Source organism: Heliangelus exortis, chromosome 1, assembly GCF_036169615.1.
Source record: "Heliangelus exortis chromosome 1, bHelExo1.hap1, whole genome shotgun sequence".
Taxonomy (NCBI): domain Eukaryota; kingdom Metazoa; phylum Chordata; class Aves; order Apodiformes; family Trochilidae; genus Heliangelus; species Heliangelus exortis.
In genome coordinates this window covers 104,031,074-104,056,381 of record NC_092422.1, presented here as the reverse complement: position 1 = coordinate 104,056,381, position 25,308 = coordinate 104,031,074, and the positions used below count along the sequence as shown (strand labels likewise).

Below are 25,308 nucleotides of genomic sequence, written 5' to 3'. Positions count from 1 at the left end.
ATGCGAGACTTCCCTTGGGCAGCAGGAGGCACAAGTCTAGAGAATGCTGGAGCTGCAGGAGGGAAGCACCCAGTGCAAAACCAGAGAGGAGCAAAGAGAAAAAAGGCAAGCAGACAGCCAACATTGAGAGAAGCGGGTGGCAGGAAGTGCTTCGACGCTGCCTCTGGCGGCACGCTCCCCAGAGGAACTTGAGGAGAGCCCATCTGCCTGTGTGTGAGACTGTGAGCTCAGGATTTCTGTCAATGCATTCCAGTAACCCCAAAGTGAGGAACTCCCCGTCAGGCAACACACAGAGGTAAGGAAAAGAGGCTGTGGTCAGCTGCTCTGAATTTGTGAATGATGCTGTTCCTTGCTCTGCTGCAAGATTCGCCAAGGGCTGGTGTGTGTGTGACTTAGTGGTCCTTCTTTGTGCTCCCGTCAGACCTGCTGTGTACTTGTGTGCTGGCTGAGCTTCTTCAGTGCTGATGAGCTTCTACATGTCTTAGTCCCAGGATGAGCTGAAAGCTCTAAACCTGTGAGGTGCAAATTCTCTATTTACGTCCTCTTCCCTCCTATCAGGTGTCTGAATAGACTGTAGGAGAGTGAACGTGCTGTTTATAGTTGTTGTTCTTTTTTCTTCCCCCACTTCTAATTATGTTTCCACAAGGGGTAGCTGAGCAGCAGGAGGTCTTTCTGTCTGTACTTTCACACAAAAGACTTCCTCCATATTATGGACCTGAACGGGCTGTAGAACTGATCAGCTGTGAACTGAGATCCTCACCTGCCAGTGAAGCAAGTTAGCATCTCTTCTCTGCTAATTTGGAATGGGAAAAATATGGAAGGGAAGCAGTGTTCAGGGATTCATGGACACAGAATGGTCTGTTTGACAGCACTGTCAAGTTTGATTATTTACTTCTAGAGGTCATCTGAAGCTTGAGAGTAACTCAGAGGGAATGCCTCAGAGTCAGCTACCTGTCCAGAAGAGGAAGCAGGTTGTGGAAGTCCTACAGTGAGGATGCTAGCAAGTGCTGCCTGTTGGAAGTGGTAGTGGTTATGGCGAAAAAACAGTGCAAAAGATCTGATCATGATGGAATAACTGAAGAGTGAGGAGGAAGGGGGTGGCTAACATGTCTGTGAAACCCAGAGGAGCAAAATATTTTTAGGATGCAATTTTCTGAATGGAAGTTGGGAGGAAAGACTCTGAATCTCCTTTGGCATATTAAGCTTCATCTGCCCCATTTTGCAGGAGCGTGCAGGGAGATGGTATCCTTCTCTTACCTTATTCAGAGGCAGGTTGTAGCTGGTTTAATTGTTTTCACGGTCAGAGGTTTGTGTTTTCCTGGCAGCTCGCCCCAATGTATGATGAATGCTGCAGTAATGCTGGGTTTTCCTTGTGCTCCCTGTAGAACTGGATAGGGAGGTGCAAGGGAAGGGGGTGTGGGGTGGTCTTCTCTGATCAGAGCTGCCGTGTATAGTTGGGGTTCAGGAGAGTTGGTGAGGTGAACTTTATTGTGCCTTGTTTGTTTACTCTGAGCTGGTCTTGGTGTGAGGTGCTTCTCTGTGCACATAGAAACCGTTGTCTTTATTGACAGAAGCCCCAGAGGTAGGTCCTCATGTGACAATAGTTTCTGGGATGTGGCAGGTCTGTAGCTTGCCCTGGTGGCTTCTTGAGCAATGAGATCCCATCTTGGATAATAACCCTTTCAGGGCATGTTGAAAAAAGCCACCTTGCATGACTCTAAGCTTGCAGGCATTTTTTAATTTGTCAGCAATTGTCTTCGCTTGCAAAGGTGGCAGTGGTTGTTTCTACTTCTCTCTTCTCTAATCTGTTAAATTAATGAATGAATCAATGGTGTGATTTGTCGATTAATTTTTTTTCTATTTCCTTTTTTTTTTTTTTTCTCTTTTTTTTTTTTTTTTTCTCTCTATTCCTAGTAGCCCCAAATCAAAGCAGGAGGTGATGGTCCGTCCCCCTACAGTGATGTCCCCGTCTGGCAACCCCCAGCTGGATTCCAAATTTTCCAATCAGGGCAAACAAGGGGGCTCCACCAGCCAATCTCAGCCCTCTCCCTGTGACCCCAAAAGTGGAGGTCACCCTCCCAAAGTGCTCCCTGGCCCAGGTGGGAGCATGGGGCTGAAGAATGGGGCTGGAAATGGTGCCAAGGGGAAGGGCAAGAGAGAGAGGAGCATTTCAGCAGACTCCTTTGAACAGAGGGAAGCTGGGACTCCTAATGATGACCCTGAAATCAAAGGTATGTTTGCTAGGATTCATGTGCAGGCACAGACAATTAGTCTGAACCCTCTATGAGATGGAGAATTGATATGCAAGTGTTAGCAAAACATTTGTCTGAGGTTCTGAAAGTTGCATCCCATGAAGTCTAAAGGTCTTGAGAGCAGGCAAAGAGGAGAGGTTGTCATAGCTGGCATCAGTACATGACCTGTTCACTCTCAGTTAAAGTACAGACCTTACTCTGGTGGGAAAGTTGCTTTGTAACTCTTAAACTTCCCTAGAGGATTTGAAAGTACAAATGCAACCTGTTGGTTTCCTTCTGGCCTTGGCCTTTCAGGAACTTCGCTGTTGTTACTGGGGGTTTGAACAATATGCAAGCCTGTTTTGTCAACACAGATATGTAACCTGTAGCATCCTGACTGGTAACATAAGCTAGAGAGCTGGGGTTTCTGTGTTCTGTTCCTGGCTCCAACATTGCCCCTGTTAGGCAGTGCAAAAAGAGACTAGATGTGCAGTTCTCCATCTTTACTTTGTTGTCCATTTGCTAAGCCACCTGGCTAAGGTGGCTGAAGTAAAAAAAAAGTAAAGTTTTTTGCAACAGCTGTTTTCCTTGGATGTGGACACATTTGTATTTGTTTATCTGGAGTGTAATTTTCCTGCTCTTCTGTGTGGCAATTAGAGAATTCAAAGAGGTCAGGTCTGGGAACTGCCACTTGCCTTGGAAAGGGACAAGATGAGCTTTCTTCCAGTGGTGCTTGAAGGGCAGTTGGCATTTGGGGAAAGATACACAGTGTAATAGAAGAATTGCCTTTAGTACTACTTGAGGGAGATGCCGAAAGTTTCAGGAGCAATAGCTCTGATGAGTTTCCACAAATTATTTCCAAAATGCTCTTGAGACAGTGATTCCTTTCTTCTTTCTCCCCTTCCAGACTGCAATTCTGCTGATCATGTGAAGTCCCAGGATTCTCAGCACACACCACACTCCATGACACCTTCGAATACTTCAGCCCCAAGGTCTTCCACACCTTCCCATGGCCTGACCGCTGGTTTGGAGCCGGCAAGTGGGCAGAAGACTCCATCCAAAGTGGTTTACGTGTTCTCTACTGAGATGGCCAACAAGTACGTAGGTAGATGCTTGAATGTTTTCAGGGAGCACGGCTTACGTTTGTGCTCCCTTTTTAGGATTCTCAAGTGCACTCTCTCCATCAAGTGTGTTCTTAAAGCAAAAAGTCATTGCTTGTTTTGGTGATGCTGGAAGGGAAAATGTCTTGCCCTCTGAGGAGGGATTATTTATTCCTTCAAGGTATTCTGGGGTTTTGTTGTTTTGTTTTGGTTTATTGTTTGTTTGGTTTTGGGCTTGTTTGGTTTTTTTTTCTTTGTGTTTTTTTGTTGGGTTTTGTTTTTTTTTTTGGCAAATGCTTGCAGATACTGTTTTGCAATCCATGCAGTGAGTAGCAGCCAAGATGGCCCAAACTGAGACATGAAACCTGTTGAGTTTGTAGATGTAAGCATTTTTCTTTTGCTACTCACCTAGAGTGAAACATGTAATCAGTCTTTCTCCCATCTGCCATCTGAAGAATAGAAGAAAAATTTATTCCTAGCTTTGACTGGATTTGTGCATATGCCTGTCTGTTTTTCAGGGCTGCAGAAGCTGTGCTGAAGGGACAAGTGGAAACCATAGTGTCCTTTCATATACAGAACATCTCAAACAGCAAGGCGGAACGAAACACTCTACCCTTGGTAGGGAATACCTGCATGTGGGTGGGAAACGTCAAATGTACTTGTGTGTGTGTGATTCAGAGAAATGGCTGATTATTTACACTCTAAAGAGAGAAATAGTGGCTCTAGCCTTCTGGAAAGAATTATCTTGGATCATCCAGAGATGAGCCTGAGTCTTGGAATATTTGGGTAGTCTGTTTCTGACCCATTGCTCATGCAAAGCTAGCAGGAGGCAAGGGGCACCTGCTGTAATGCTTGAGCAAAATAAGTTTCTTCACGGTCAAGATGCTGCTCTGTCATAGCTGCATTAAGGCTGCCCTTCCTTGCCAAGTGCAGGCTAGTGAGGTTGAGACAGGATGTTTTGTTTGCACTGCTGCTTATGCGACATGGCTGTAAAAAAGAGTGAGACACAGCATATGGTTTTCTCTTGCAGAATCCCCAGATCACTGCACTTCGGACTGAACCCAAGCCCGTGCCGCAGCCCCAGCCCCCTGCTGCCCAGGACCAGAACCCTCCCCAAAACGCCAAAATGCAGCCGACTCCACCTGTGTCAGCGCCGGTATCCAAATCCACCGCCCCCCCATGTCCCATAGATCAGGACAGTCCCAACGTGGAAAGCAAAGTGATGTCTGTGGGCAGCCCTGCCAACTCTACCCCGTTGCAGACGGAAGGATTTGGACAGAGTTCAACCCCCAATAATCGAGCCGTTAGCCCCGTTTCCCAGGGTAGCAATAGCTCTGCTGCAGACCCCAAAGGTCCTCCCCAGCAGGTGTCTGGCGGGGACCCATCCAGTTTGGGTGAGAATCCCGATGGATTGTCACAGGAGCAGCTGGAGCATCGAGAGCGCTCTTTGCAGACCCTGCGAGACATACAGCGCATGCTCTTCCCTGATGAGAAGGAGTTTGCGGGAGGGCAAAGTGGGGGGCCACCCCCAAATGCTGGGGTGCTGGATGGTCCCCAAAAGAAACCTGAAGGGCCAATACAGGCCATGATGGCTCAATCCCAAAGTTTAGGCAAAGGGTCAGGGTCTCGGACAGATGGAGGGGCTCCGTTTGGCCCTCAGGGGCACAGGGACATGCCCTTTTCCCCAGATGAAATGGGACCACCACCAATGAACTCCCAGTCAGGACCCATAGGCCCAGACCACCTGGACCACATGACTCCGGAGCAGGTGGCCTGGCTCAAGCTGCAGCAGGAGTTTTATGAGGAGAAGAGAAGAAAGCAAGAGCAGGTGGTTGTGCAGCAGTGTTCACTGCAGGACATGATGGTCCATCAGCATGGGCCTCGTGGAGTGGTCCGAGGTCCTCCCCCTCCCTACCAGATGACCCCTGGGGAGGGCTGGGGACCTGGGGGTCCAGAGCCCTTTCCTGAAGGCATGAACATGTCTCACTCTCTGCCTCCCAGAGGCATGGCCCCTCATCCCAACATGCCTGGGAGCCAGATGCGTCTGCCTGGTTTTGCAGGAATGATGAACCCTGACATGGAGGGCCCTGGTGTTCCAAATCCTGCCTCTCGGCCTGGGCTTTCGGGAGTTAGTTGGCCAGATGATGTGCCAAAAATCCCAGATGGCCGAAATTTCCCCCCTGGCCAGGGTGTCTTCAGTGGCCCCGGCCGAGGGGAGCGGTTCCCCAATCCACAAGGTCTGCCTGAGGAGCTCTATCAGCAGCAGCTGGCTGAGAAACAGATGGGTCTCCCTCCTGGCCTCAACATGGAAGGCATTAGGCCCGGCATGGAGATAAACAGAATGATGCCCTCTCAGAGACACATGGAGCCTGGGAACAACCCCATCTTCCCTCGCATGCCAGTGGAAGGTCCAATGAGCCCCTCCAGGGGGGACTTCCCGAAAGGCATTCCCCCACAAATGGGCTCTAGCAGGGAGCTGGAGTTTGGAATGGGTCCTGGCAGCATGAAGGGGGACATGGGCATGAATGTCAGCATGGGCTCCAACCCACCCCTGGTCCCTCAGAAGCTGAGGGAGGCAGGAGTTGGGCCAGAAGAGATGATGAAACTTCGCCCTGGTGTCTCAGAGATGCTCTCCTCCCAGCAGAAAATGGTGCCACTGCCATTTGGGGAGCACCCGCAGCAGGAGTATGGCATGGGTCCCAGGCCTTTCCTTCCCATGTCTCAGGGCCCAGGAGTCGGTCTCCGAAATCTCAGAGAACAGATGGGGCCTGACCAAAGGACTAACAACCGGCTCAGCCACATGCCGCCACTACCTCTCAATCCCACCAGTAACCCCAATAGCCTCAACACTGCTCCCCCTGCACAGCGCAGCCTTGGCCGCAAGCCCTTGGATATCTCTGCAGCTGGTCAGGTGCATTCGCCAGGAATCAACCCTCTGAAGTCCCCTACGATGCGCCAGGTCCAGTCTCCCATGATGGGGTCTCCCTCGGGGAACCTCAAATCCCCTCAGACACCCTCCCAGCTGGCAGGAATGCTTGCGGGCCCCACTGCCGCGGCTGCCGCTGCCTCCATTAAATCTCCCCCCGTCTTGGGATCTGCTGCTGCTTCTCCTGTCCACCTCAAGTCTCCGTCTCTTCCCGCACCTTCTCCTGGATGGACTTCGTCTCCAAAGCCTCCTTTGCAGAGCCCTGGGATTCCCCCAAACCACAAGGCATCTCTCACAATGTCTTCTCCAGCCATGCTGGGGAATGTGGAGTCGGGTGAGTGCGGCCTCTCCCAGCCACGTTTGGCCCTTCAGTTTGCGTTGGGTTACCCCAAGGTGTCCAGCAAGGGGGGGAGGAGGTTTCTTGCAGGGTGGTGGAAGCTGAATGATGTTTGGCAGGAGACTGTGATTAGGGTCAGCTGGGTGCTTACACAAGTGCTTTTCCTCCTCCTGTTGTATTTGTGGGTTTGCACGGTGCCTTCTGTGTGTCAAGGTGGGACGCTGGTCATTCAGATGCTGGGACCTCGGGCTGCAGGTGCTGGCACTGCTCCATCTGCTTCTCAAAACTCTGTGGGGTGTCAGCAGCACACCTGTGCCTCCCCCTTCCCTCTCCCAAACCTTCTTGGGGCTTGCCCCAGAGCATGCTCCACCTGGCTCTCTCCATGCTGCTAGCACTACAGCCCCTGCAGCCTCCTGGGAGGTCTGTAGACCTGGTGGGGCCAGGTGGCAGCAGGGTGACCACCTTGTCCTTGAGCACTGCTGTGGGAAATGCCAGGGGTGCCAGCTGGGGCTGGGGGGTGAGGGAGTGCCTGCTGGGGGAGTGGCAGTGGCAAGGAGGGTAACCCCTCACACCCGCTGGGAGGGGTTTCTGGCCAGGTGTCCGTGTTCAGGAGGGGAGCCAGGATAGTGGTATCCCACATGGCTGATGAGGCCATGCCCAGTGTGAGCCTAAGTGGCTACAAGTCGGAAATGTGAATGCTTTAGTCGGTGCCTAATGTTGTGCTTAATGAACACTTTTACATGTAGCTCTTCCAAAGTGTAAATGGCTTTTTTTGTATTCTCTAGGGGTGGGGCTAAGGAATGTGCAGTGAATGTTCACTGATAGTACAGCTTCTGTTTAGCATCTTTCCTTAAATGTGGTCTGGGTGGCATGAAATTAATTGGTGAAGAACAAAGGAGATGGGAAGTGCAGCTATTTCTACTTTTGAGAGAGCAAAGGATGATGTTAATAGGTGCAGAGAACACTTCTGTAACTGGAATGAGCAGTAAATATGTGTATGTAAAACACGAAGTGAAACATAAGCAAGGGAGTTTCTGGTGCAGCTTGTCAGAAGTCTGCTTGCATGTCTTAGTATAATACCTGCTAAAGCTTTTGTTGTGCTGCCTATGTCTTGTGCTTGTTTGATGCCTTCTGAAGAAAAAGGGAAAGGAGTTACAGTTGATGGTCAGTGGGCTAATTGACTATAGATTTTGATTTTCAAAGGTACTAGACCTGGTACCTGGGTCTTCAGTGTATAGAAATTGAATAGTAGGATCTTCAGACATACTTGATAATTCTATATGTGGATTTGGAGAAGCTCAAGATAGTTCCAGTACAAGCGCAGGATACAGAATAACAAATGTTAATGATTTTGACCAGTAGGCTTACTTTTCTGGGTACCTTTCACAGGCATTGACTGCATTAGTCAGGTGGCCCCTTGCAATAAAAGGGGGTGCTGTTTCTTGAGATTTCTAGGAGAAAAGAGCGTGACTTAGGGAAAACATGTGATAAGGAAAAAAAATAAAAGTATTTTTCTTTGCTGCCTCCTTTTTTCCCAAGGTGGTCCACCTCCTTCCACAGTCAGCCAGTCTGCTCCTGTGACTCTCCCTGGGAATCTTCCCTCTAGCAGTCCTTACACAATGCCTCCAGAGCCGACCCTCTCCCAGAATCCCCTCTCCATTATGATGTCCAGGATGTCCAAATTTGCCATGCCCAGCTCTACACCACTCTATCATGATGCCATCAAAACTGTGGCCAGCTCGGATGATGACTCCCCTCCAGCACGCTCCCCAAATTTGCCACCTATGAACAGTGTACCAGGTAAGAAACTCAAAGGAACAGTAGCTCAAGCTATCAGGCAGTACACTGAGGGTGATTTTTATGTAAGTTTCATCAAATTAAGGTGATGAGAGGGAAAAGCCTTATGAAATACAGCCATGGGTTGTTTTTGAGGAAGGCAGTTGCAATTCTCTGAAATGGGGAGGTGGAAATTCTCCTTGCAATCAGTGCTTTTTCTGTTCAGAAAGTGTCTGTTCTTCAGAAAGTGTCTAATCTGGAAAACCCTAATGTGCTGGAGAGATTTCCATTCAGGCAAACTGGAATTACTTGTGTGAGTGAAGGGCTGCTCATGGGAATAAGCAGACCAACAACATGTTACCTAAAGGAAACCATTCTTCCCTTGTCTTAAGGCATTGTCATAGAAGCTTCACAGGTTTGGTGGTTTTTGTTGTGTGTTGTTGATGGTTTGTTTTGGGTTTGTGTTTTTTTTTTTTTTTTTTTTTTTTGACACGGAATCATCTGGTCTTCCCCTGTTTTTTTGTGGATTGCCTTTGTTAGAGAAGAGTGTTAGGGTGTTTTCTAAAAGCATACATTTTTTCATATAGGGCATATATAATGGCAGGTGTCTTTAGCCCAGGACTGAGGGAAACTGTCACGGATCCTACCCAAGAGATTTAAAGAAAAAGTAAAATAAAATGTCCTTTTGGGCTGTCATGTGGGTGAGCATTTTTATATGAGAAATCCAATCCCTGATGGTAACTTAATGTTCGTGGGTACATATTTAATACAAAAGTAAGCTGTGGCCCTTCCATCCAGTTGAATTAATATAGATGAAAGAGAGGATGAGTGGATGTTTCATGAGAACAGCAACTCTTAATGAATTCTTGATGAGTTTACCTGTAGCTTTGCTGTCTGATTCATGCAGTAATGATCAGAGTGGCTGAATGAACCTGGGGAAGCAGGCTAATTGAATAAGTTCATGATGATAGCTCATTAACCTCACTGATAGTCACCTCCTAGTCTTATGAGGATTACCTGATTCATCAGTTCTTGAGCTTTGAAAGGAGACTGAGTCACCTCCCAGTGGACAAGTGTCCATATGCTGATAATCTGCCACAGACATATTTATTACTGCCTGTGTCATTTAGATTTCCAGGGAAGTAGTAAAGGTATGAGTTGAATTGAGAGCCTCCTAACAGAGCAGACTTGTCTAGACACCTTTTGAAAGGTCAGTGGCAAGCTTAGGAAGTCTACTGTGCAGGTGGAATCAGTTTTCCAGTTAAGAGCCAGCACTGATGCTTTTTAGTAGCACAGGGGTTTTTTTGTGTGGGTGGTAACTTTGCAGGAAGCTCTCTGATAATTTTGTTGATTATCATGGTCTGTTACCTAAATGTGATTCCTTATTTCTTTCCTAGGAATGGGCATTAATTCTCAGAATCCTCGAATTTCAGGTCCAAACCCAGTGGGTCCAATGCCAACCCTTAGCCCAATGGGAATGACCCAGCCTCTTTCCCACAACAATCAGATGCCCTCTCCAAATGCCATGGGACCCAATATACCTCCTCACGGGGTCCCTGTGGGACCTGGCCTGATGTCACACAATCCGATGATGGGGCACGGTTCCCAGGAGTCTCCAATGGTACCTCAAGGACGCCTGGGCTTCCCACAGGGGTTCCCTCCCGTACAATCCCCTCCACAGCAGGTGCCATTTCCACATAATGGGCCCAGCGGTGGACAAGGCAACTTCCCAGCGGGAATGGGCTTCCACGGAGAAGGACCTCTGGGGCGTCCTACCAACCTGCCCCAAAGTTCGACAGATCCAGCACTTTGCAAGACTGGAGGCCCTGGCGGTCCGGACTCCTTCACTGTTCTTGGAAACAATATGCCTTCGGTTTTCACTGATCCAGAGCTGCAAGAGGTGATCCGTCCCGGAGCCACGGGAATACCCGAGTTTGACCTGTCCAGGATTATCCCGTCGGAGAAGCCCAGCCAGACACTACAGTATTTCCCTCGTGGGGAGGTGCCAGGCCGCAAGCAGCCCCAGGGTCCCGGGCCCGGGTTCTCCCACATGCAGGGGATGATAGGAGAGCAGCCCCCAAGGATGGGACTAACGTTACCTGGCATGGGGGGCCCCGGGCCGGTGGGAACTCCGGATATCCCTCTTGGGACAGCACCATCCATGCCGGGTCATAACCCGATGAGACCTCCCGCCTTCCTGCAGCAAGGCATGATGGGGCCACACCACCGCATGATGTCACCAGCACAAACGGCCATGCCTGGCCAGCCCGCTCTGATGAGCAACCCCGTGGCTGCTGTGGGCATGATCCCAGGCAAGGACCGGGCCCCCGCGGGGCTGTACAGCCACCCGGGCCCTGTAGGGTCACCTGGTATGATGATGTCAATGCAGGGCATGATGGGACCCCAACAAAACATCATGATTCCCCCCCAGATGAGGCCCCGAGGTATGGCTGCTGACGTTGGCATGGGAGGATTTAGCCAAGGCCCTGGAAACCCAGGGAACATGATGTTTTAAGCTGCTACCATAAGACTGGATGTTCTGATCCTTGTCAAGATGAGATTCCAAGTCCTGAGGGCTTTTTTGGGAGCTTCAGGAGTACGGTTTGGCCATGCAATAGGTGAAAAGAGACCAGAGGATGCTTTGGGAAATCTCGAATGTATGGAATTACCTGAAAAAAAAAAATTATTCATTTTAACAGGTTGTTTTTTTTTAAGATTTATTTTTTAAAAATTATTTTTGTGGACTTGGGTATCCCGTGACGGCACCTGCTTTGAGAATCTGTAGCTGTATTTTGAGAATTGCCATTTGTCACAAGTTGCACCATTCTCTGTATGTTTACGTCCTTCGGACTGGCTTCTCCCAGGACTCTCGGTTATTTTTGGGGTTTTTTGTGTACTGTACTATATTGTAAAAGGGATTTTAGCAGAGACTTTAGTCTTTGGGGTGAAAGGAGAATGGGATTCTAGGCTGTTTACTTTAGGTGGAGAATCCATCTTCAGAACTTCGGACTATTTTCCTTCAACTCCAATGTATAGAAAAACCAAACTACGACCTCAGAGCAGAGTATTAATGAAAAGCACAAAAAAAGGAACTTAAGTTCAGTGAGGGGAATCTTTTAAAAGAAATAAATAATAAGTTAAGGACATATTTTTCAAATTATGGCGTGCTGTCCAGCACCTTCTGTCTCTCCCTCCCACTCTTTATTAAATAGGCTTCTCTTTCTCTCTCTTTCTCTTTCTCTCTCTCTCACTCTCACTCTCTTTCTCTCTCTCTCTCTCTCTCTCTTTTACCCTCTCTCTCTCCATCTCCCTTCTGTCTCCTCCTATGGCAGCTGCAATACATTGTGTTATTTTGAGGAGTAAATCTAGGAGAGCCTCTCCTCACGTGGGGACTCTTCCCACTTTTAGGAAGGGGCTGGACTTGGACACTGTTACATCCTACAGTAGTCTCTCTCACTGTTTCCTGTTCTCCTTTTCTTAGAAACCCCAAGTGATTTTATTAATGTGGGAGTGGAACAGACACTAAAAGTTATCCAGGATTTTTTTTTTTTGTGGTTATTTTTTTTCCTCCCCAGCGTAAAACGTTCTGTGTAACCTCCATTAAATTTGGTACAAAACCACTCGCCAGGGCTGTGGTGTCAGAAAAATAAAATATATTGTTTCTTACAAAAATGAACTGTCTTCTTTATCCAGTCCAGTTGTTCCCATGTACATCAGATGGCTGGCCAGATGACTTTACTTTTCCTTATGATCACAGCCAGTGCAGGGCAAGGTAGGGCATCTCCTAAAAGTCTGGTCATTAGGCAGCTGCATGCTCCTTGCAAGGCACTGTTGTTCACTTAATCCTGAACTGAATTTGATTTTCCTCAGAATAGGGTCTTATTCTAAAGTAATAGATGAAACATTGTTTCTTTCACTTCTTCCAGGTGAGTGTTTGCAGCATTACAAGGTATGTGATTTAGAGCTTTCCCTAAGCAGTGGTGTCTACCTGCTGAGTGCTGGAGTATGTGCTGTGTTGGGGCACTGGGGTTGTGTGTACCCCTGGGGCTTTGGATTGGGTAGGGTCTCTCAGAGGCTGAGACAGCAGGAGCAGATGAACTTAAATGACAAAGGTGAGAGAGAAATCATCAGTGAGCACATTTTTCTCAAGACAACCCTGCTGGGCAAATTGTTGCTTTACAACAGTTCTCATTGATTGCTTCCTAATCCCCAGTCTTTTTACATGTGCCTTTTGAGAGTTTCATCAAGAAGGTTTTATGGTTTTGTCCATGACAAGTGAAAGACTGCATGCCAAAACATGGGTTGGGAACTGAGCCTCACTCCTGGAGAAAACCAGGAGGAACCAGACCGAGATCTGTAGAGTGAGGAAGTGGGCTCTGTGGCTGCTCTCTGGTCCTCCAGCACTGGTGTAATCTGTTCTTCCTTCTGCTTATTGTTACTAGAAATGATTTCAATGAGTAGTTTCCTCAAAGGTCTGGCTATTAGTGTGAAAATTCATGTGGAGAACGAGTATCTTTATTGTGCATGTGCATGAGAGTTTTTTAGGTAACTGATCCTTAACAAGTAGAAAAAGAATTGCTGTCTGTGGCCAGCTTACCAAAGTTTTGTTTTTAATGTTAAAAAAGAGTGAATCCTTGCACTGTTGGAGGCACGCAAGAAGTCTGTGAGCCTTCTGTTGTCTGCTTCTAAATTCACCTTTGTGCTGTCATGCAAATTTACGATGATTTTGGGTGAGAATTACTTTTTTGACAAAGTGTGGGATGCATGTTGTGGTGCTTCCCTCTAAGAAGACAAGCAGCACGCCTGGAGCATTCATTTGTCAAGATTTTAGAAAGAGTTGACAATGACACAGTCAGTGTTACTTCTGTAGAGTGGCATTACCTCTTTAAATGGTTGTGCTGCTCCCTTTTGAGGACCGTGCATGGGAATTGTCACAATGCGGCTTTTTTAAGTGTTGCCACTTTGCAGAGACACCTGACTGTTTTTACCGTGTTGAACAAAGCAAACTTCTTGGTCAACATAGAAGTAACCTGAAGGGTTTATTTGGATTTTTTTTGTGTGTGTGTCTGTCTTAGTGTCTTATATGCTTGTTGAAGCAAAGGATGACCTGACTGTATCTGATTCTAGAAAAAGGGGAACTCACTGTTTCAAATCCACTTAATGATGAAAGGTTACATTTTAAAGATGCTGGATAATTACAGTTCATTCTGTGTCCACCTAACTTAAAGTGCTGGTGTTCAGCATCTTTCCTAGAAAATGCCAGAAGACGTTGATTCTCGTGAGTCCACACAGGTGCAGTTAACCTCGATGGCATTGCCTGGTTTGCACTGGCTGATGGATGAGAGGTGTTAATTAGCTGGCTCTGGTCAGAAAAATTACTTGGTAGATTTAAACTGAGATTCTTTGCTTTGCTCTGATTCTACTTCTCCCCTTTTTGCTTTGCAAATGGAAAAGCTTTCTAGCTGCCAGCTTTGCAAATTCACCTTGGGATCTCTAAGTCAGGCTCTGTTCTCTCCTGCTTTATTTATAATCAATAGTAACTGTGACTCAGCTCTGGTAGTCATGGTGCAGTAGAAGACAGATAATGGGGTTGCCATTTTTAGTTTTCTTTCCATCACCCTACTTTTTTTTTTTTTTTTTTTTTTTTTTAAACTTTTAAATCCTCCTCCTCCACCTTTGTTTGAAAGAATGAAATAGACTTTATTCATACATGCTTGGCTGCTCTTCCTCTCTAGTAACATGGGAGGAAACAGTCTGCTGTTCAAATTATCTCATCCCAGATGGCTGCGCAGCCGGAGTGTGGAGAGACTTAAAAGGTAAACCCAGCAGATGGTGAACTTCTGCAGCACAAAGTAATGTGCCTGCTAAATCAAAAGTTTAAAATATTTGAATTTGTTTGTTTTAAAGTAGTAGACTTTTGCAAACGGGTCATCTGTGAAGTACACCGGTGGTTTTTAAGCACTGTCCAAATAAACTTGAGCTTTGTACTTATATCATGGGCTAGCTAATCTACCAAAGAACATGACGAACAAGTAGCCAGCTTTGCAAGTTTAGTCCTGACCTCCTCCTGGTAACGTTTCAGTAGAGAGACCAGTATATGGAGATCTAATCTGCATCAGCCTTGGTTGGGATTTGAATGCTGGTGGTACTTCTGGTACAATATGCGTATACTGACTTAAATTAGATGTGAACTTGTGGCTCTTTCTGAAGGGTATGAAACCTAAACACACTTAGGCTTTTGGAAAGCAGCAGTTTTTATACCAGAATGTTGGTACTATTACAAATATGGTATACATAGGGCTTATCTTAGTGGTGCTTAGTATGCTGGGTGTCTACTGTGCTGTTTTTCATTCTGGTAGCAGAAAAGGCTGAGTTCTGCACTCGTGATGGTGAATGCTTTTCTCACGCAGCCTTAGCAGGCTGTTGGCTGAAACCTGAAGTATTTTGATACTTCTTGAGAAGAAATGATCCACATTTGTAGTACACTTCACTGTATTGATTGGTAATAATTCTTAACCTAAAAAAGGTAAGTTGTCTTGCATATGCCCTGTGTCATCTTTCTAGCAAGGTGACCTCTAATTGAAAGGTTTTTCCATTTTTAGCTAGTCCACAGTTTCCGGTTATTTCTGTTAGTGCTGTTTGTTGTGATAGATATGTAACACCTAGTTTTATCATGTTCTTTCTGCTTAAGATTAAAGTGCCTGATCAGGAGTGTTCCTTACCATCATCTTCAGCTTACCATCATCTTGATCTCCTTTGTTCAACCAGCAAACCTTTTGTGACAAGTTGTAGGTCCTTATGACTTATTTACACACTTGGGTCTTACCCTTATGATTGTTTTTGAGTCAGAGCATGAGACAGGAAAGAAAAGTGATGCTATTTTGTCTGGGATACTGGACACTTTAAAAGCATGTGTTTTACATGAGGAGAAACCCCAAAAAATTTTTTGCTGTCAATTACCTGCTATATTAACATTGCCTTAAGTAAAACACTGCATCAGGATACATTTGCAATGCAACAGGAAAAAAAAGTCTTCTTAGGTTTAAGTTGACCATCCTGCATTAAAGCAGTCTCAGTTAACTGCATGAGACTAAAATAGGGAGGTAGGCAAGCAGGCCAGCCTGGCTTAGCAGCTCCAGTTCAAGTTTGAGGGAACCTCAGATTGAACATGTTAGCTGCTCATGTCAGCAGTTCTCTTGTATTGACAGCACAGGATAAGAAAACTTTGGATTTCTTTTTCTGTCCCCTGGGATTTGTCTTTCCTAGTTCTAGCAGAGGTGACTTATTTGTGTAAATGCAGTTTCTTTGGGAAATTGTTTATTTCTACAAGTTTTTATTCCGTTTCTCAGAAATGCCTCAGCTTTTGCAGTTCAGTACTTCCCACTTACCTGTGTCCCTTGGTCTTAAAACTCTTCCACTGTCCCACCAATCCCCTTCTGAAACAATCACGCCCATTGTGGCCCTGCAGTTCTGCACTGCAGGAAGCCCATAAGGGAAAATGATAAAATAAGAATTTCCCAGCAGAGGTTTCTTCCCATCTGCTGTCAGGAAGCTGGTTGGTGTCTTCCACTGTTGCTGAGACATACATTACCCTAGAATTATTATTATTTTAATTATTTTAACAGTGTGAATGCGGTGCCCTTTAACATTCTTATGTGCACTAGGACAGCTAATGCTGCAGTGTTTGGTGGGTCTTGACTGTGTTGCAATTTATAACCTGGTTGCTGGTCAGTTTTGCTGGGAGATGTTCCTAGATCTTGTTCAGGAGAAGGTATATGCATTTCTGTTTTGTCTACTGGTATGGCCAAAGCATGATACCTATCCCAAGCAGTCCCTGCCTCACAAATAACTTGCAGTCATTTACCTCGTGTTTCCATCACTGTTCTCCAAGTACTTTATACCGTGCATAAGAGAGAGCTTGATTAGAGCAGAACACAGTGTTCTTAAGCAAGGGTAGGTCATTGATTTTTATATAATGGCATTATGGTTTGAGGCTGTATAAAAACTTGGTGGAAAATAACAATGTTTTGTTTGCTTTTTTGACTGATTGTAATTGCAGTTCAGTGAGACCTCCAGCAATGTAGTTAGTATTCAAATTATTCTGTTCACTGCTCATGGTGTCAACATGTAATTGTGGTGGGGGCAGGCTAATGAAAGAGTTAGAGGTAAATCCAGCCCACGCTCCTCACCGAGAAGGTACTCTAGTGCCTCCAGTCAGATATCTGTCAATGACTTGCATTGGCTGAGTGAGAAGGGGTAATGCAGAACCCCTTAAAACGATGCAGTGTCGTGTTAATAAGCAGTCCCCCTATTTTGCCTTCACATATCCTGAAGTAGGTGAGTCAGTAAGTTTTCTTTACTGATTAAAAATGGAGATTTTGGCAACATGATTATCCTTAATACTGTCTTACAGGAAAAAACATCATCTCAGATGGAAATACTTTTGTTGGCTATCCTGGTATATTCCTGTTTCAGCAAATGCAAAATAGATGCAATGCTGCCCAAAACTGCAGTCAATAGCAGCTCCCCAGAATTCCTTGTTTAAAGCACATTAAGTAGAGTTCATCAAGAGTGCATGTTCTTGTACTTGTCCCAGTGTGGTTGTTTTGCATGTTCATAGCAGAATTTCCATAATTACAGGAGAGTAGGGAAGAAGTTCGAAGGCTTTCTGTTCCTTTGGAAAGACTGTGTGCACGAAATGCCCTCAAGAAGATGGGGTAGATAAATGCTATGCAGTTTGGGAGGTTCATCTGTCTGCAGAGCAACCCTCTAATATGTCAAAGAAAGGGGAAAAGCACAGCAGCTTCTAGAGTTTAACATACATGCAAACAATCACTATGTCAATGCTGATAGCACAGAGCAAGCAAGCTGGGCTTCATCCCATAGCCCCAGCATATGAGGAACAGGTGTTTTCCCTTGTGTTCCTGAAGAAGAACTGTTAAAAAAATTCTGGTCTCTTGCTTTTTTCAGCCTCTCTCTGCTTTGAGGAGACCTCCAAAGTCAGCTCAAGCCATTCTGTTACACCTCTGCTTTTATCTTGCTGCTGACAAGTGACACTGTGCCACCCTGTGTCTGGTAGGAAGAAGTCTCCTTATCTAAAATATCTCTAGAATAGGCAAGGTTGGCAGGAGTATAAAGAAAAACAGTCCCAAGATTGTGACAATAAAATTTTATTTTAAGATAACTTTTGAGTCATATTGCTGATTCTCCTCCATTCGGAAGCACAGATTATTGTACTCCTCTGGGCTGACTGAATACTGTGAAAGAACTTCTAGAAATTCTTCAAGTGGACAAAGACCTGCTCTACATCCTTTCACCACTTGTTCCTGCAAAGGCAAAGAGACGCAATCACAGATCCCACGTATTGCCAAGGCTCTTTTTTGCTGATACTGATGCATTCTGTGGCAGGGAACTATGCCAGTGGAGGCAAAGACACCAGAGTCAGAGGTTCAAAATCTATGCCTAAACTCATGCTAGATCAATATCCAGCTCAACAGGGAAGATACCTTGGCTACCATGAATGTGCTGTAGGTGTCTTACTGTATTATCTGGCTTGACAGGATGCCTGGAACAAGTCTTGTTCCAAAGCTTCACACACGTGTGGCAAAACCAAAAGCCCAAGATGCATACCAAGGACTGCCCCCGAGATCTTACCTGTCCACAGTAAGTCAAGCGCACAAACCACTCTCGGGACCGCCGGTGCCGATACAGTTCCAGGGTCACATCTGCAGCATATGGGGGCCACTTCCGATCAAAGATGCCCAGTGCCACCAGGAGAGGCAGAAGGGTCATGTCATGAGAAGCATAGAGAATGAGCTTTCTGATAGAAATGAAGGAAAAAAAAAAACCAAAACAAACACTAAGCCAGACCTAAAATGTTAGCTGTGGTTCCTTCATGGGTAACCAGTAGCACTCATGTTTTTTCTCGAAGATGAGCACATTCAACCAACATCTTCCTGAACCAGCTTTTCACATTGACAGCAAGTCACAATTTATAATTACTAGAGGAAGAGATCTGTCCTGTACCTGGCCTTTTCAGATGGAGATAAGGGATCTACTGCTTCTGTAATGTTCTTCTGTAAGGTATGGAACAGGAGACCAACACTCATTTGAAGAGTTTCTCTACAAAAGAAACATAAATACAGCTGGTTTTTTAACCTTCAAATTAAGTAATTTCAGACAAACACCTGGGAACTTGCTTTTCTCTTACAAATTGGTAACAGGTATTGAGTGTAGCCAGGAACTATTAAATGCAGTCCCCATGATTATTTTTTTATTTCAGTAGTTGCATAGTCACCACAGAGATTCCAATGGGATTGCAAATTGGGAGGGAGCTTGCTGTTAACAAGCAGTCTCATGAGGTGTGGTCCACATAAAGGGAAACCTAGAAACTGCTTGATGGTTTCCCTAGTTGTGATTTTTAGATGCATGGTTTTCAATGAGGGAAGATGACTAGTTAACTGCTAAACAGTAGCTGAAGTGGTTGGGGTCTTTGGCAGAAAGTGGGTCAGGATTCAAGAAGGTAGTGGCAATGTTTAAAAATTAGTATCTTTTCCTGTATTGAACAAAGAAATCTTTAGACAGCTTGTGGTGTGAAGAAGTTCCCTCTACCTCATGAATACAGCAGTGGAAGTGGAGGAGATGGGTTTGTTAGCTCTCCTGGGTGTTGTGGGAGAAATCAGTCTTTCAGTATCCAAGATCTCAGAAAAGGCTAAGGGCCACTGCCCGTATAGAAAACCCAGTCCTGTACCACCACCTGAGAAGATGTGGTGAATATGGCAGCCACAAATGAATCTGAAAGGAAAACTACCTGCTAGGCTTGCAACTTAGGCCACCTTTACAGTGTGGAGGAGGTAATTAACAGCACGTAGCAGCAGATTCTTTTGCAAGTAGATACATGTGTGCAGGGCCTGGCATCACCTTTTCCGCTAGCATCAACACTTCTCAGCCCAGCTATGCAGGTGCCATCCCTGGGATAAACTTCCCTGACTTGGCATTCAGACTGGAGTTGTGTGCCTGCAAGGGCAGCCTCAGTGCACAGTATCTCCTACTTTCTTCTGCATTTGCACAGGTTCACTTAAAACAACCATGGCAATTGAGACATCCACTGCCTACCTTCATGGCTTACTCCTGTTCCTCAGAAACTACTCTCTCCAAGAGTTTTATCAAACCAGATGTAATTCCACATCTTGGCCTCCTCATTCTGGACTCCTTTGTCCTATCTGATGTTCCTGACTCAAGGCACCAGAGTTTGTAATTAGACAGCTGAGACACAAACATTATGAGAGGGCAGTAGCCTCTGGGGGGGGGGGAATGCAGCAGGTCAGAAAGGACTTCTACCTGTCTCTGTAAGGTGGCATAGCTCATCTACCCTGGGTAAGCCTAAGACAACCCCCAAGACAGGAGGCATGGATGCAGGCAATCACCTTGTGCCGTCTTCCAGAAGGCCAAGCAGCACGTCAACACATCGACGCTCAACTGTCTCCTGAAAGCTCTTCAGCACAGGGCAGCTTGGCAAACTGTGTGCCTGGAAGGAGAAAACATAACCTAACAACAGGGTTTGCCCCTTTCTGAACCGAGCCTGGAGCTACACAGATGATTGCCCACAGAAAATAGCTGTTCATGTCACAGCATCAGTACCACAATATTCATCTGAGGAGTTCTAGGATAGTTTTAAACATAAATACTTGCTTTCTCTGTTTAGCAAAATGATGGACTCTTATTTTTGAGGATACATTTCTCTGTGAAGAATGTATGCCGCCTTGAGCTATTCAAGTGACAGCTAGACCTATTACCATTAGCTCCAGCAAAACAGAGATAGTAAAGGGAGTACAAGTATGCTCAGCTCCCTTCCAGTAGCAGAAGCAACCTGTCTCATGCAGAGTATGCTGGAAACAGGATTTAGGTGACTGTTAGGTGCTAAATGCCAGAAAAGGAAAAACACTTTGTAATGGGGTAAGGATCAACTGCTCTCTTGGCTCTATTTCACTACACTTGAAGAGATACTGGATTTCAAGGTAGGAAATAAATACTGGAGATGGGTCTTCATCCATGCTACAGCAAGGCTGACTCCACATCTCACTTTTTAAAAAGGCCATGCCAATTCTATAAACATTCTGGATTGTATAGAAAGGTACTGTAGTAGCACTGGTATTGGTGGGTGCTGGCACTCTGGTTTCTTCCATGTATGTGATAAAGTAATGCTTCTTTCTGTGACAATGCAACAGATGCACCTCAGCTCACCTGCTCAGCAAGAATGTTATCAAGAAAGAGAAAAAAATCCACGGACTGATCACCATCAATACCCATCTTCTCCTTAATTGTTTTCAAGTCATCAGAGGCATCTTGCTGTTGCAGAGCATACTTGAATGTCTGGCTGCCCAGGAATTAAGAAAACAAAAACTTCTCAGTTTTTCAGATTTTCCTATTTTTTTTTTCTTTTCTTTCTGTCACCCAGCCCAGCAGATCTTTCTCATGTCAGTGAAGGGTAGAAGAGATAGGATAGAGATACCCCTTTTAAAATACTGAGGGATTCTTGATGGTGTGAGTCTCAGTCACAGTGTGGACACTGTGTCCAGATGAGAAGGACCAGAGTTGGCTATTTGCTCTCACAGAGGTAGGGAAAAGAATTACCAAGATGAGATGTGAACATCTCAGAAGTGGTTCTCATAAGCAAGGGCTGTGTAGCAGTTAACAGATCTGGTCATACTGGAACATAAGTCTATGTCTTCAGGGAGTAGCCTTTAGCTGCCTCATCAAAGGAGAAGGGGTAGAAGCTTTGAACTGATTGCTGTATGGTGTGGGAAAATGGAAATACTTAAGATACTTCTAGCATAAATTCAGCTCCTGCTTTGTTAGAAGCCCTTTTCCTCTTTACACTGTCAAGATTTTTAAAAATTTTAGCTGAGAATATCCATGCTGGCCAGGTACTTCAAGCAAAATATGTTAGATAGGTTTTGATCTGTTGGGGAGGAGATGGGAAAAGTTTGCCTTTTATTTTTTTTAGGAACAGCTCTAGTTTCTATTTGAAATAAAATGTGCTAGAAGTTCTGGCATATAGGTGTAGGCATATAGGTAGCCTGTAAACTGAGGCAGCACTTGGTACTATATCTTAAAAAAATCCACCTTGATGCAGTGACAAAATGTGAGCAGTTGTTGAACTAAGGGGAGCAGAAGAACTTGGCAGTTTACTCCCCTTTTGAACAGTTGCTGTTACAAGAGGAGGCTGATTGTGGGCCATCACTTCACCACTGTCAAGAACAACCCTTTGCCAGCAGAGTCAAGCATTATATACACCATAATACATTTCCTTCTCCTGTTCTGTTTCCAACCCATGCCCAGCCTGGCCCAAGTATTTTGAGTAGTTGACTCTGCAGACGTGTTCATTCTATGTAGGATGTTCCTTATTTTACTTCATTAGTATTTGTTAAATGTCAAGGCTGAATGTATTTTAGTTTCTTTAAGGTATAAACGTGACAGGAATGTTGTAATAACCCCCCGACCAGAAATTCAATATAAAAAGGAGGCCCAGTATGTTTGCACTTGAATGGTGTGTTAGGGATTTAGACTGCCCTACAGCAATGCCATGGAATAGCTGTACAGTAGCTAGTAATGAGTGTATGCTAGTCACAGACTAAATTAAATTGGTCTTTTAAGAAAAAAATCTCTTTTTTTCTCCTGGTGCCACTGTTTGGTGTATTTGACTCTGCTCACCCAGTATTTTATACAACTAGCTAACCATTCCCAAAGAACAGTAAGTGGCAGGGGAAGAAATTGGGAAATGGGAAGAAAACATGCTGTTTTAAATTACTACTGTTGAAATAGCAGTGAAATCATATGGGGAGGTTTGTCTGGTAATTACCTGGTCAAGTATTTCAGGCGCTGACAGCTGACGTAATTGGGGTAGAGGATTTCAGAGCTTGCTTCATCAGTGACAATGACAACAGGCCCTATGGAACGAAAAGGAAGCTTCTGTGATCACTAGTGCATCTGTGTGTCTTTAGACTGCTTTAATCACTCTCAGTCTTTGTACTCAAGTCCATCGCTGTCAAGTGGCAATTTCCCCTGACACCAGCCACTGTCCTTGTTTCTGTGCACCCAGCACTTAATTCCACAAGGATATCTGCTGTGTACCTTGTAAAGCTTTCAGTTGTGTGTTAATTTTTTCTAGTGTTTGTATATGACAAAAACTAGTTCATGGTCATAAGGTGTAAGGAGCAAGTTACTTTTGCTATTCGATCCCGGAACTGAATAAAGAGGGAGCACAGGCAAGATTTTCAAAGCCAAGAGTATTTCTAGGATACAGAAGTATCAAGTCGTGTCAGTATACTTCTTGTCAGAAGTATCCCAGTATTGTCAACTGCAGGATACAGCTGAAAGTTGCTCCAGATACTGAACTTGTGAAGGATCTTGGTATGCATCTGACTGAGACACTTGGGCTTCTCTGAGAAACTTCTTCCAAACGTGCACCTTGTGAACATTGGGTCTGGAACTTTTTGCCCTTGATTCTCAAGCAGGTTAATGCTAACCTCCTCAGCAGCTCTGAAACTTCAGCATTCATGGCAACAGATCCAAGCTGAGAATTAGTAGAAAACTACACAAAGAGATGGAGCAAGTGACAAGTTGATAAAGAACATACAGAACCAGGACAGTATGGGTGAAAAGGCCAGGCATGAAGAAGAACCAGGAAAGCAGTGACAACCATGAGCCAGGAAGTGCTGAGGGGTGCAGAGGAGTGTGCATCTAGGGGAGACTGGGAAAGGAAAGCCACTGGTCAGAAGTGTCTCCAACCTTCTTTCTGCTGTTGGTACAGCCCAGCCAGAAGGCACCGTGTTGACTCCAGATTCCGGAAAATATTAGTGGAGCGGATGCTGAAAGAGAGAAAAGAGATTGTGAGGTAGTACTTTTTCCTTCACGTTGATGCTGTTGCAGCTGGGGAGGACTTGCTGGAAGTGAGGGTTCTGTTTTCATTGTAGCTTTGGAATCCTGAGATGGGATTCATTTTGCCTTACTATACCTATCTTAAAAAACCAACACCTATATGTGAACTGCCATTTAACTTCCCCTGAGAGACAGCAGAGGTAGGTAAAAAACTGGTGCTTCTCTGCTGTGATTTTTATCTCATACTAAATTAGACACTCCCAGCACTACTGATGTGAGCAGCAGGAGTGCACTTTGTCCCGCTGAACTTTAGCTATGTAATTTACAGGGAGTTAAACTGTGGTCCAGAAATACCTGTATCTCTTCACTCACCATAAAGCACATTCTACCACTGTCAATGGCTAAAGGCAGGGTGAGATTATGCTGTCCTTAGTATCCCTTTAAGGACTGCCAGGAACTAGCATGCTTTGTGTCATAAGCGAGTTCTTGTACTGAGCTCTGCAGGCTGAGCAAAAATTAAGACCAGTGGCCAGCCAGTCTGCTATATGATGGAGAAGGTATGCTGGTCTGAAAGTTCCCCTAGGTCCTAAAGTTCCCCAGGGCTACTTGTTAGGGGGGAGGAAGCAAGAGAAGATTCTGAAGGAAAATGAGAGACTCACAAGACCTCAGCAGGCTTAAATGTTGGGGAGAGAAACTTGACTTCTTCCACATAGCGTCTCCTCAACCTTTCCCCCAGGGCAAACATCTGTTGCATCCCTACTGTTGTCAGCTGTCCTGCAATTACACCACCCTAAGAGCAAAGAGAAGGAAGGGTCTCTAGTGGACGACAGAAGTAAGCAAGCCTACAGCAAGACACATCCAGAGACAGCCTCACCCTGAATATGGTCTTTTTGTATTTCTTGTCGTCAGGTGAAGGGGGTTGAGGCCCTCCATTTAGGTCAGTCACCATGTAATCAAACTTAGTCCAAGCAGGGACATCTAAAAGAGTGGGATGCCATTCCACCTGTTTCAAAACAAACAAATGGTGCTTCAGTGGAAAAGGAGGACTTTCAGGAGCATTAAGCAAGTGCTGCGGCTGTTACTGTGTGCTTGTCTTGCCAATCTTGTCTTGTTACTGTCCTGCCAATAAGACAACACAGATCCATCTGATCTCTTCATGCAGCACATGCAGCAGTGACAGCAGTGCTGCATCCTGGACTTGCTGATCTACTGTGTATCATGCACAGACAGATGCATTCCTTTCCTCACAGGAGAACCTGTATGAAATCGCTATTGCTCCTGTTTGTTACGCACTGCAAAGCCTCATTAGCAAACTACCAGAGCTAATAGCTGCCGGCCCCAGGGGCTGCCTCGGTGGGGGCGATGGATCAACCGCAATGACACGGAGGCAAGTTAGGGCACATTCGGCGAGTGCCTGCTGTAAGGTGCAGCGCTATGGAAAGAGCTCAGCGCTGGGCCACAAGGAGCGAAGTCCCCGGGAGCAGCAATGACCGGTGCTGCAGCAGCTGCCTCCCTGGGGTGCCCACCCCTGCCCCTCTCCTTCGAGGGCTCCCAGCAGAAGCAGCGGCAGCAGAGTTCATGTTTCCCTCCTGCCATCACCCGTCCCGCTACCGTGCGGTGGGACCACGCTATTGCTACTCCACTTAAACTTCCAAATTCCCGTGTTTACCCCAAACTTATTCTCGGTAGTGCCTTGGGAAGGGGAAAAAAAAAACCCAAACACATTTACGAGCTGACGGAAGCGAGGCAGCAACCAACCCTGCCGCAGCCTCGGCACTCCGCCCCGCCTCGTCCCGTCCCGCACGGTCCTCACCGGCTCTGCCACCGGGAGGGGCCGCAGCGGGGTGCGTGCCCCGTGCCGGTAGAGCACCTGCACCAGCTTCAGCTCCAGGTCCCGCCGCTCCCCGCTGCGCCGGACGCCGTCGTCTTGGGCGGCGGCCGCCGCTCCCCGCCGCCACTGCGCCCACAGGGCCAGTCCGCCCAGGAGGCCCAGACGGGTGCCCCAGCCCATAGCGGCGCCACTCTCACTGCCGGCACACGGCGGCACCGCCGCGCCGG

General features: G+C 46.1%; 3 protein-coding genes across 5 annotated transcripts; 2 read left to right on the top strand and 1 right to left on the bottom strand.

The window, feature by feature from the left end:
• Positions 1 to 192, top strand: LOC139801700 (uncharacterized). Its single transcript, XM_071756327.1, has one exon. It carries the CDS (start codon positions 1 to 3, stop codon positions 190 to 192), a length of 192 nt encoding a protein of 63 aa, XP_071612428.1.
• BCL9 (BCL9 transcription coactivator) lies at positions 179 to 12,042 on the top strand. The gene is made up of 7 exons (XM_071756283.1): positions 179 to 295; positions 1,915 to 2,231; positions 3,139 to 3,328; positions 3,850 to 3,949; positions 4,362 to 6,591; positions 8,134 to 8,394; positions 9,768 to 12,042. Exons 1-7 carry the CDS (start codon positions 243 to 245, stop codon positions 10,883 to 10,885), a joined length of 4,269 nt encoding a protein of 1,422 aa, XP_071612384.1. The 5' UTR covers positions 179 to 242; the 3' UTR covers positions 10,886 to 12,042.
• On the bottom strand, positions 10,920 to 25,308 carry ACP6 (acid phosphatase 6, lysophosphatidic). Of its 3 annotated transcripts, none has more exons than XM_071756304.1 (10): positions 25,064 to 25,308; positions 24,125 to 24,253; positions 23,910 to 24,040; positions 23,161 to 23,240; positions 22,232 to 22,319; positions 20,614 to 20,746; positions 19,797 to 19,897; positions 18,397 to 18,492; positions 18,025 to 18,190; positions 10,920 to 11,039 (listed from the first exon to the last, which is right to left on the bottom strand). In XM_071756304.1, exons 1-10 carry the CDS (start codon positions 25,259 to 25,261, stop codon positions 10,920 to 10,922), a joined length of 1,242 nt encoding a protein of 413 aa, XP_071612405.1. In that variant the 5' UTR covers positions 25,262 to 25,308. The 3 variants fall into 3 exon arrangements, with proteins under 3 accessions (XP_071612405.1, XP_071612398.1, XP_071612416.1); XM_071756297.1 differs by lacking the exon at positions 10,920 to 11,039 and adding an exon at positions 17,525 to 17,696 and having other exon boundaries at positions 25,064 to 25,305; XM_071756315.1 differs by lacking the exons at positions 10,920 to 11,039; positions 23,910 to 24,040 and adding an exon at positions 17,525 to 17,696 and having other exon boundaries at positions 25,064 to 25,258.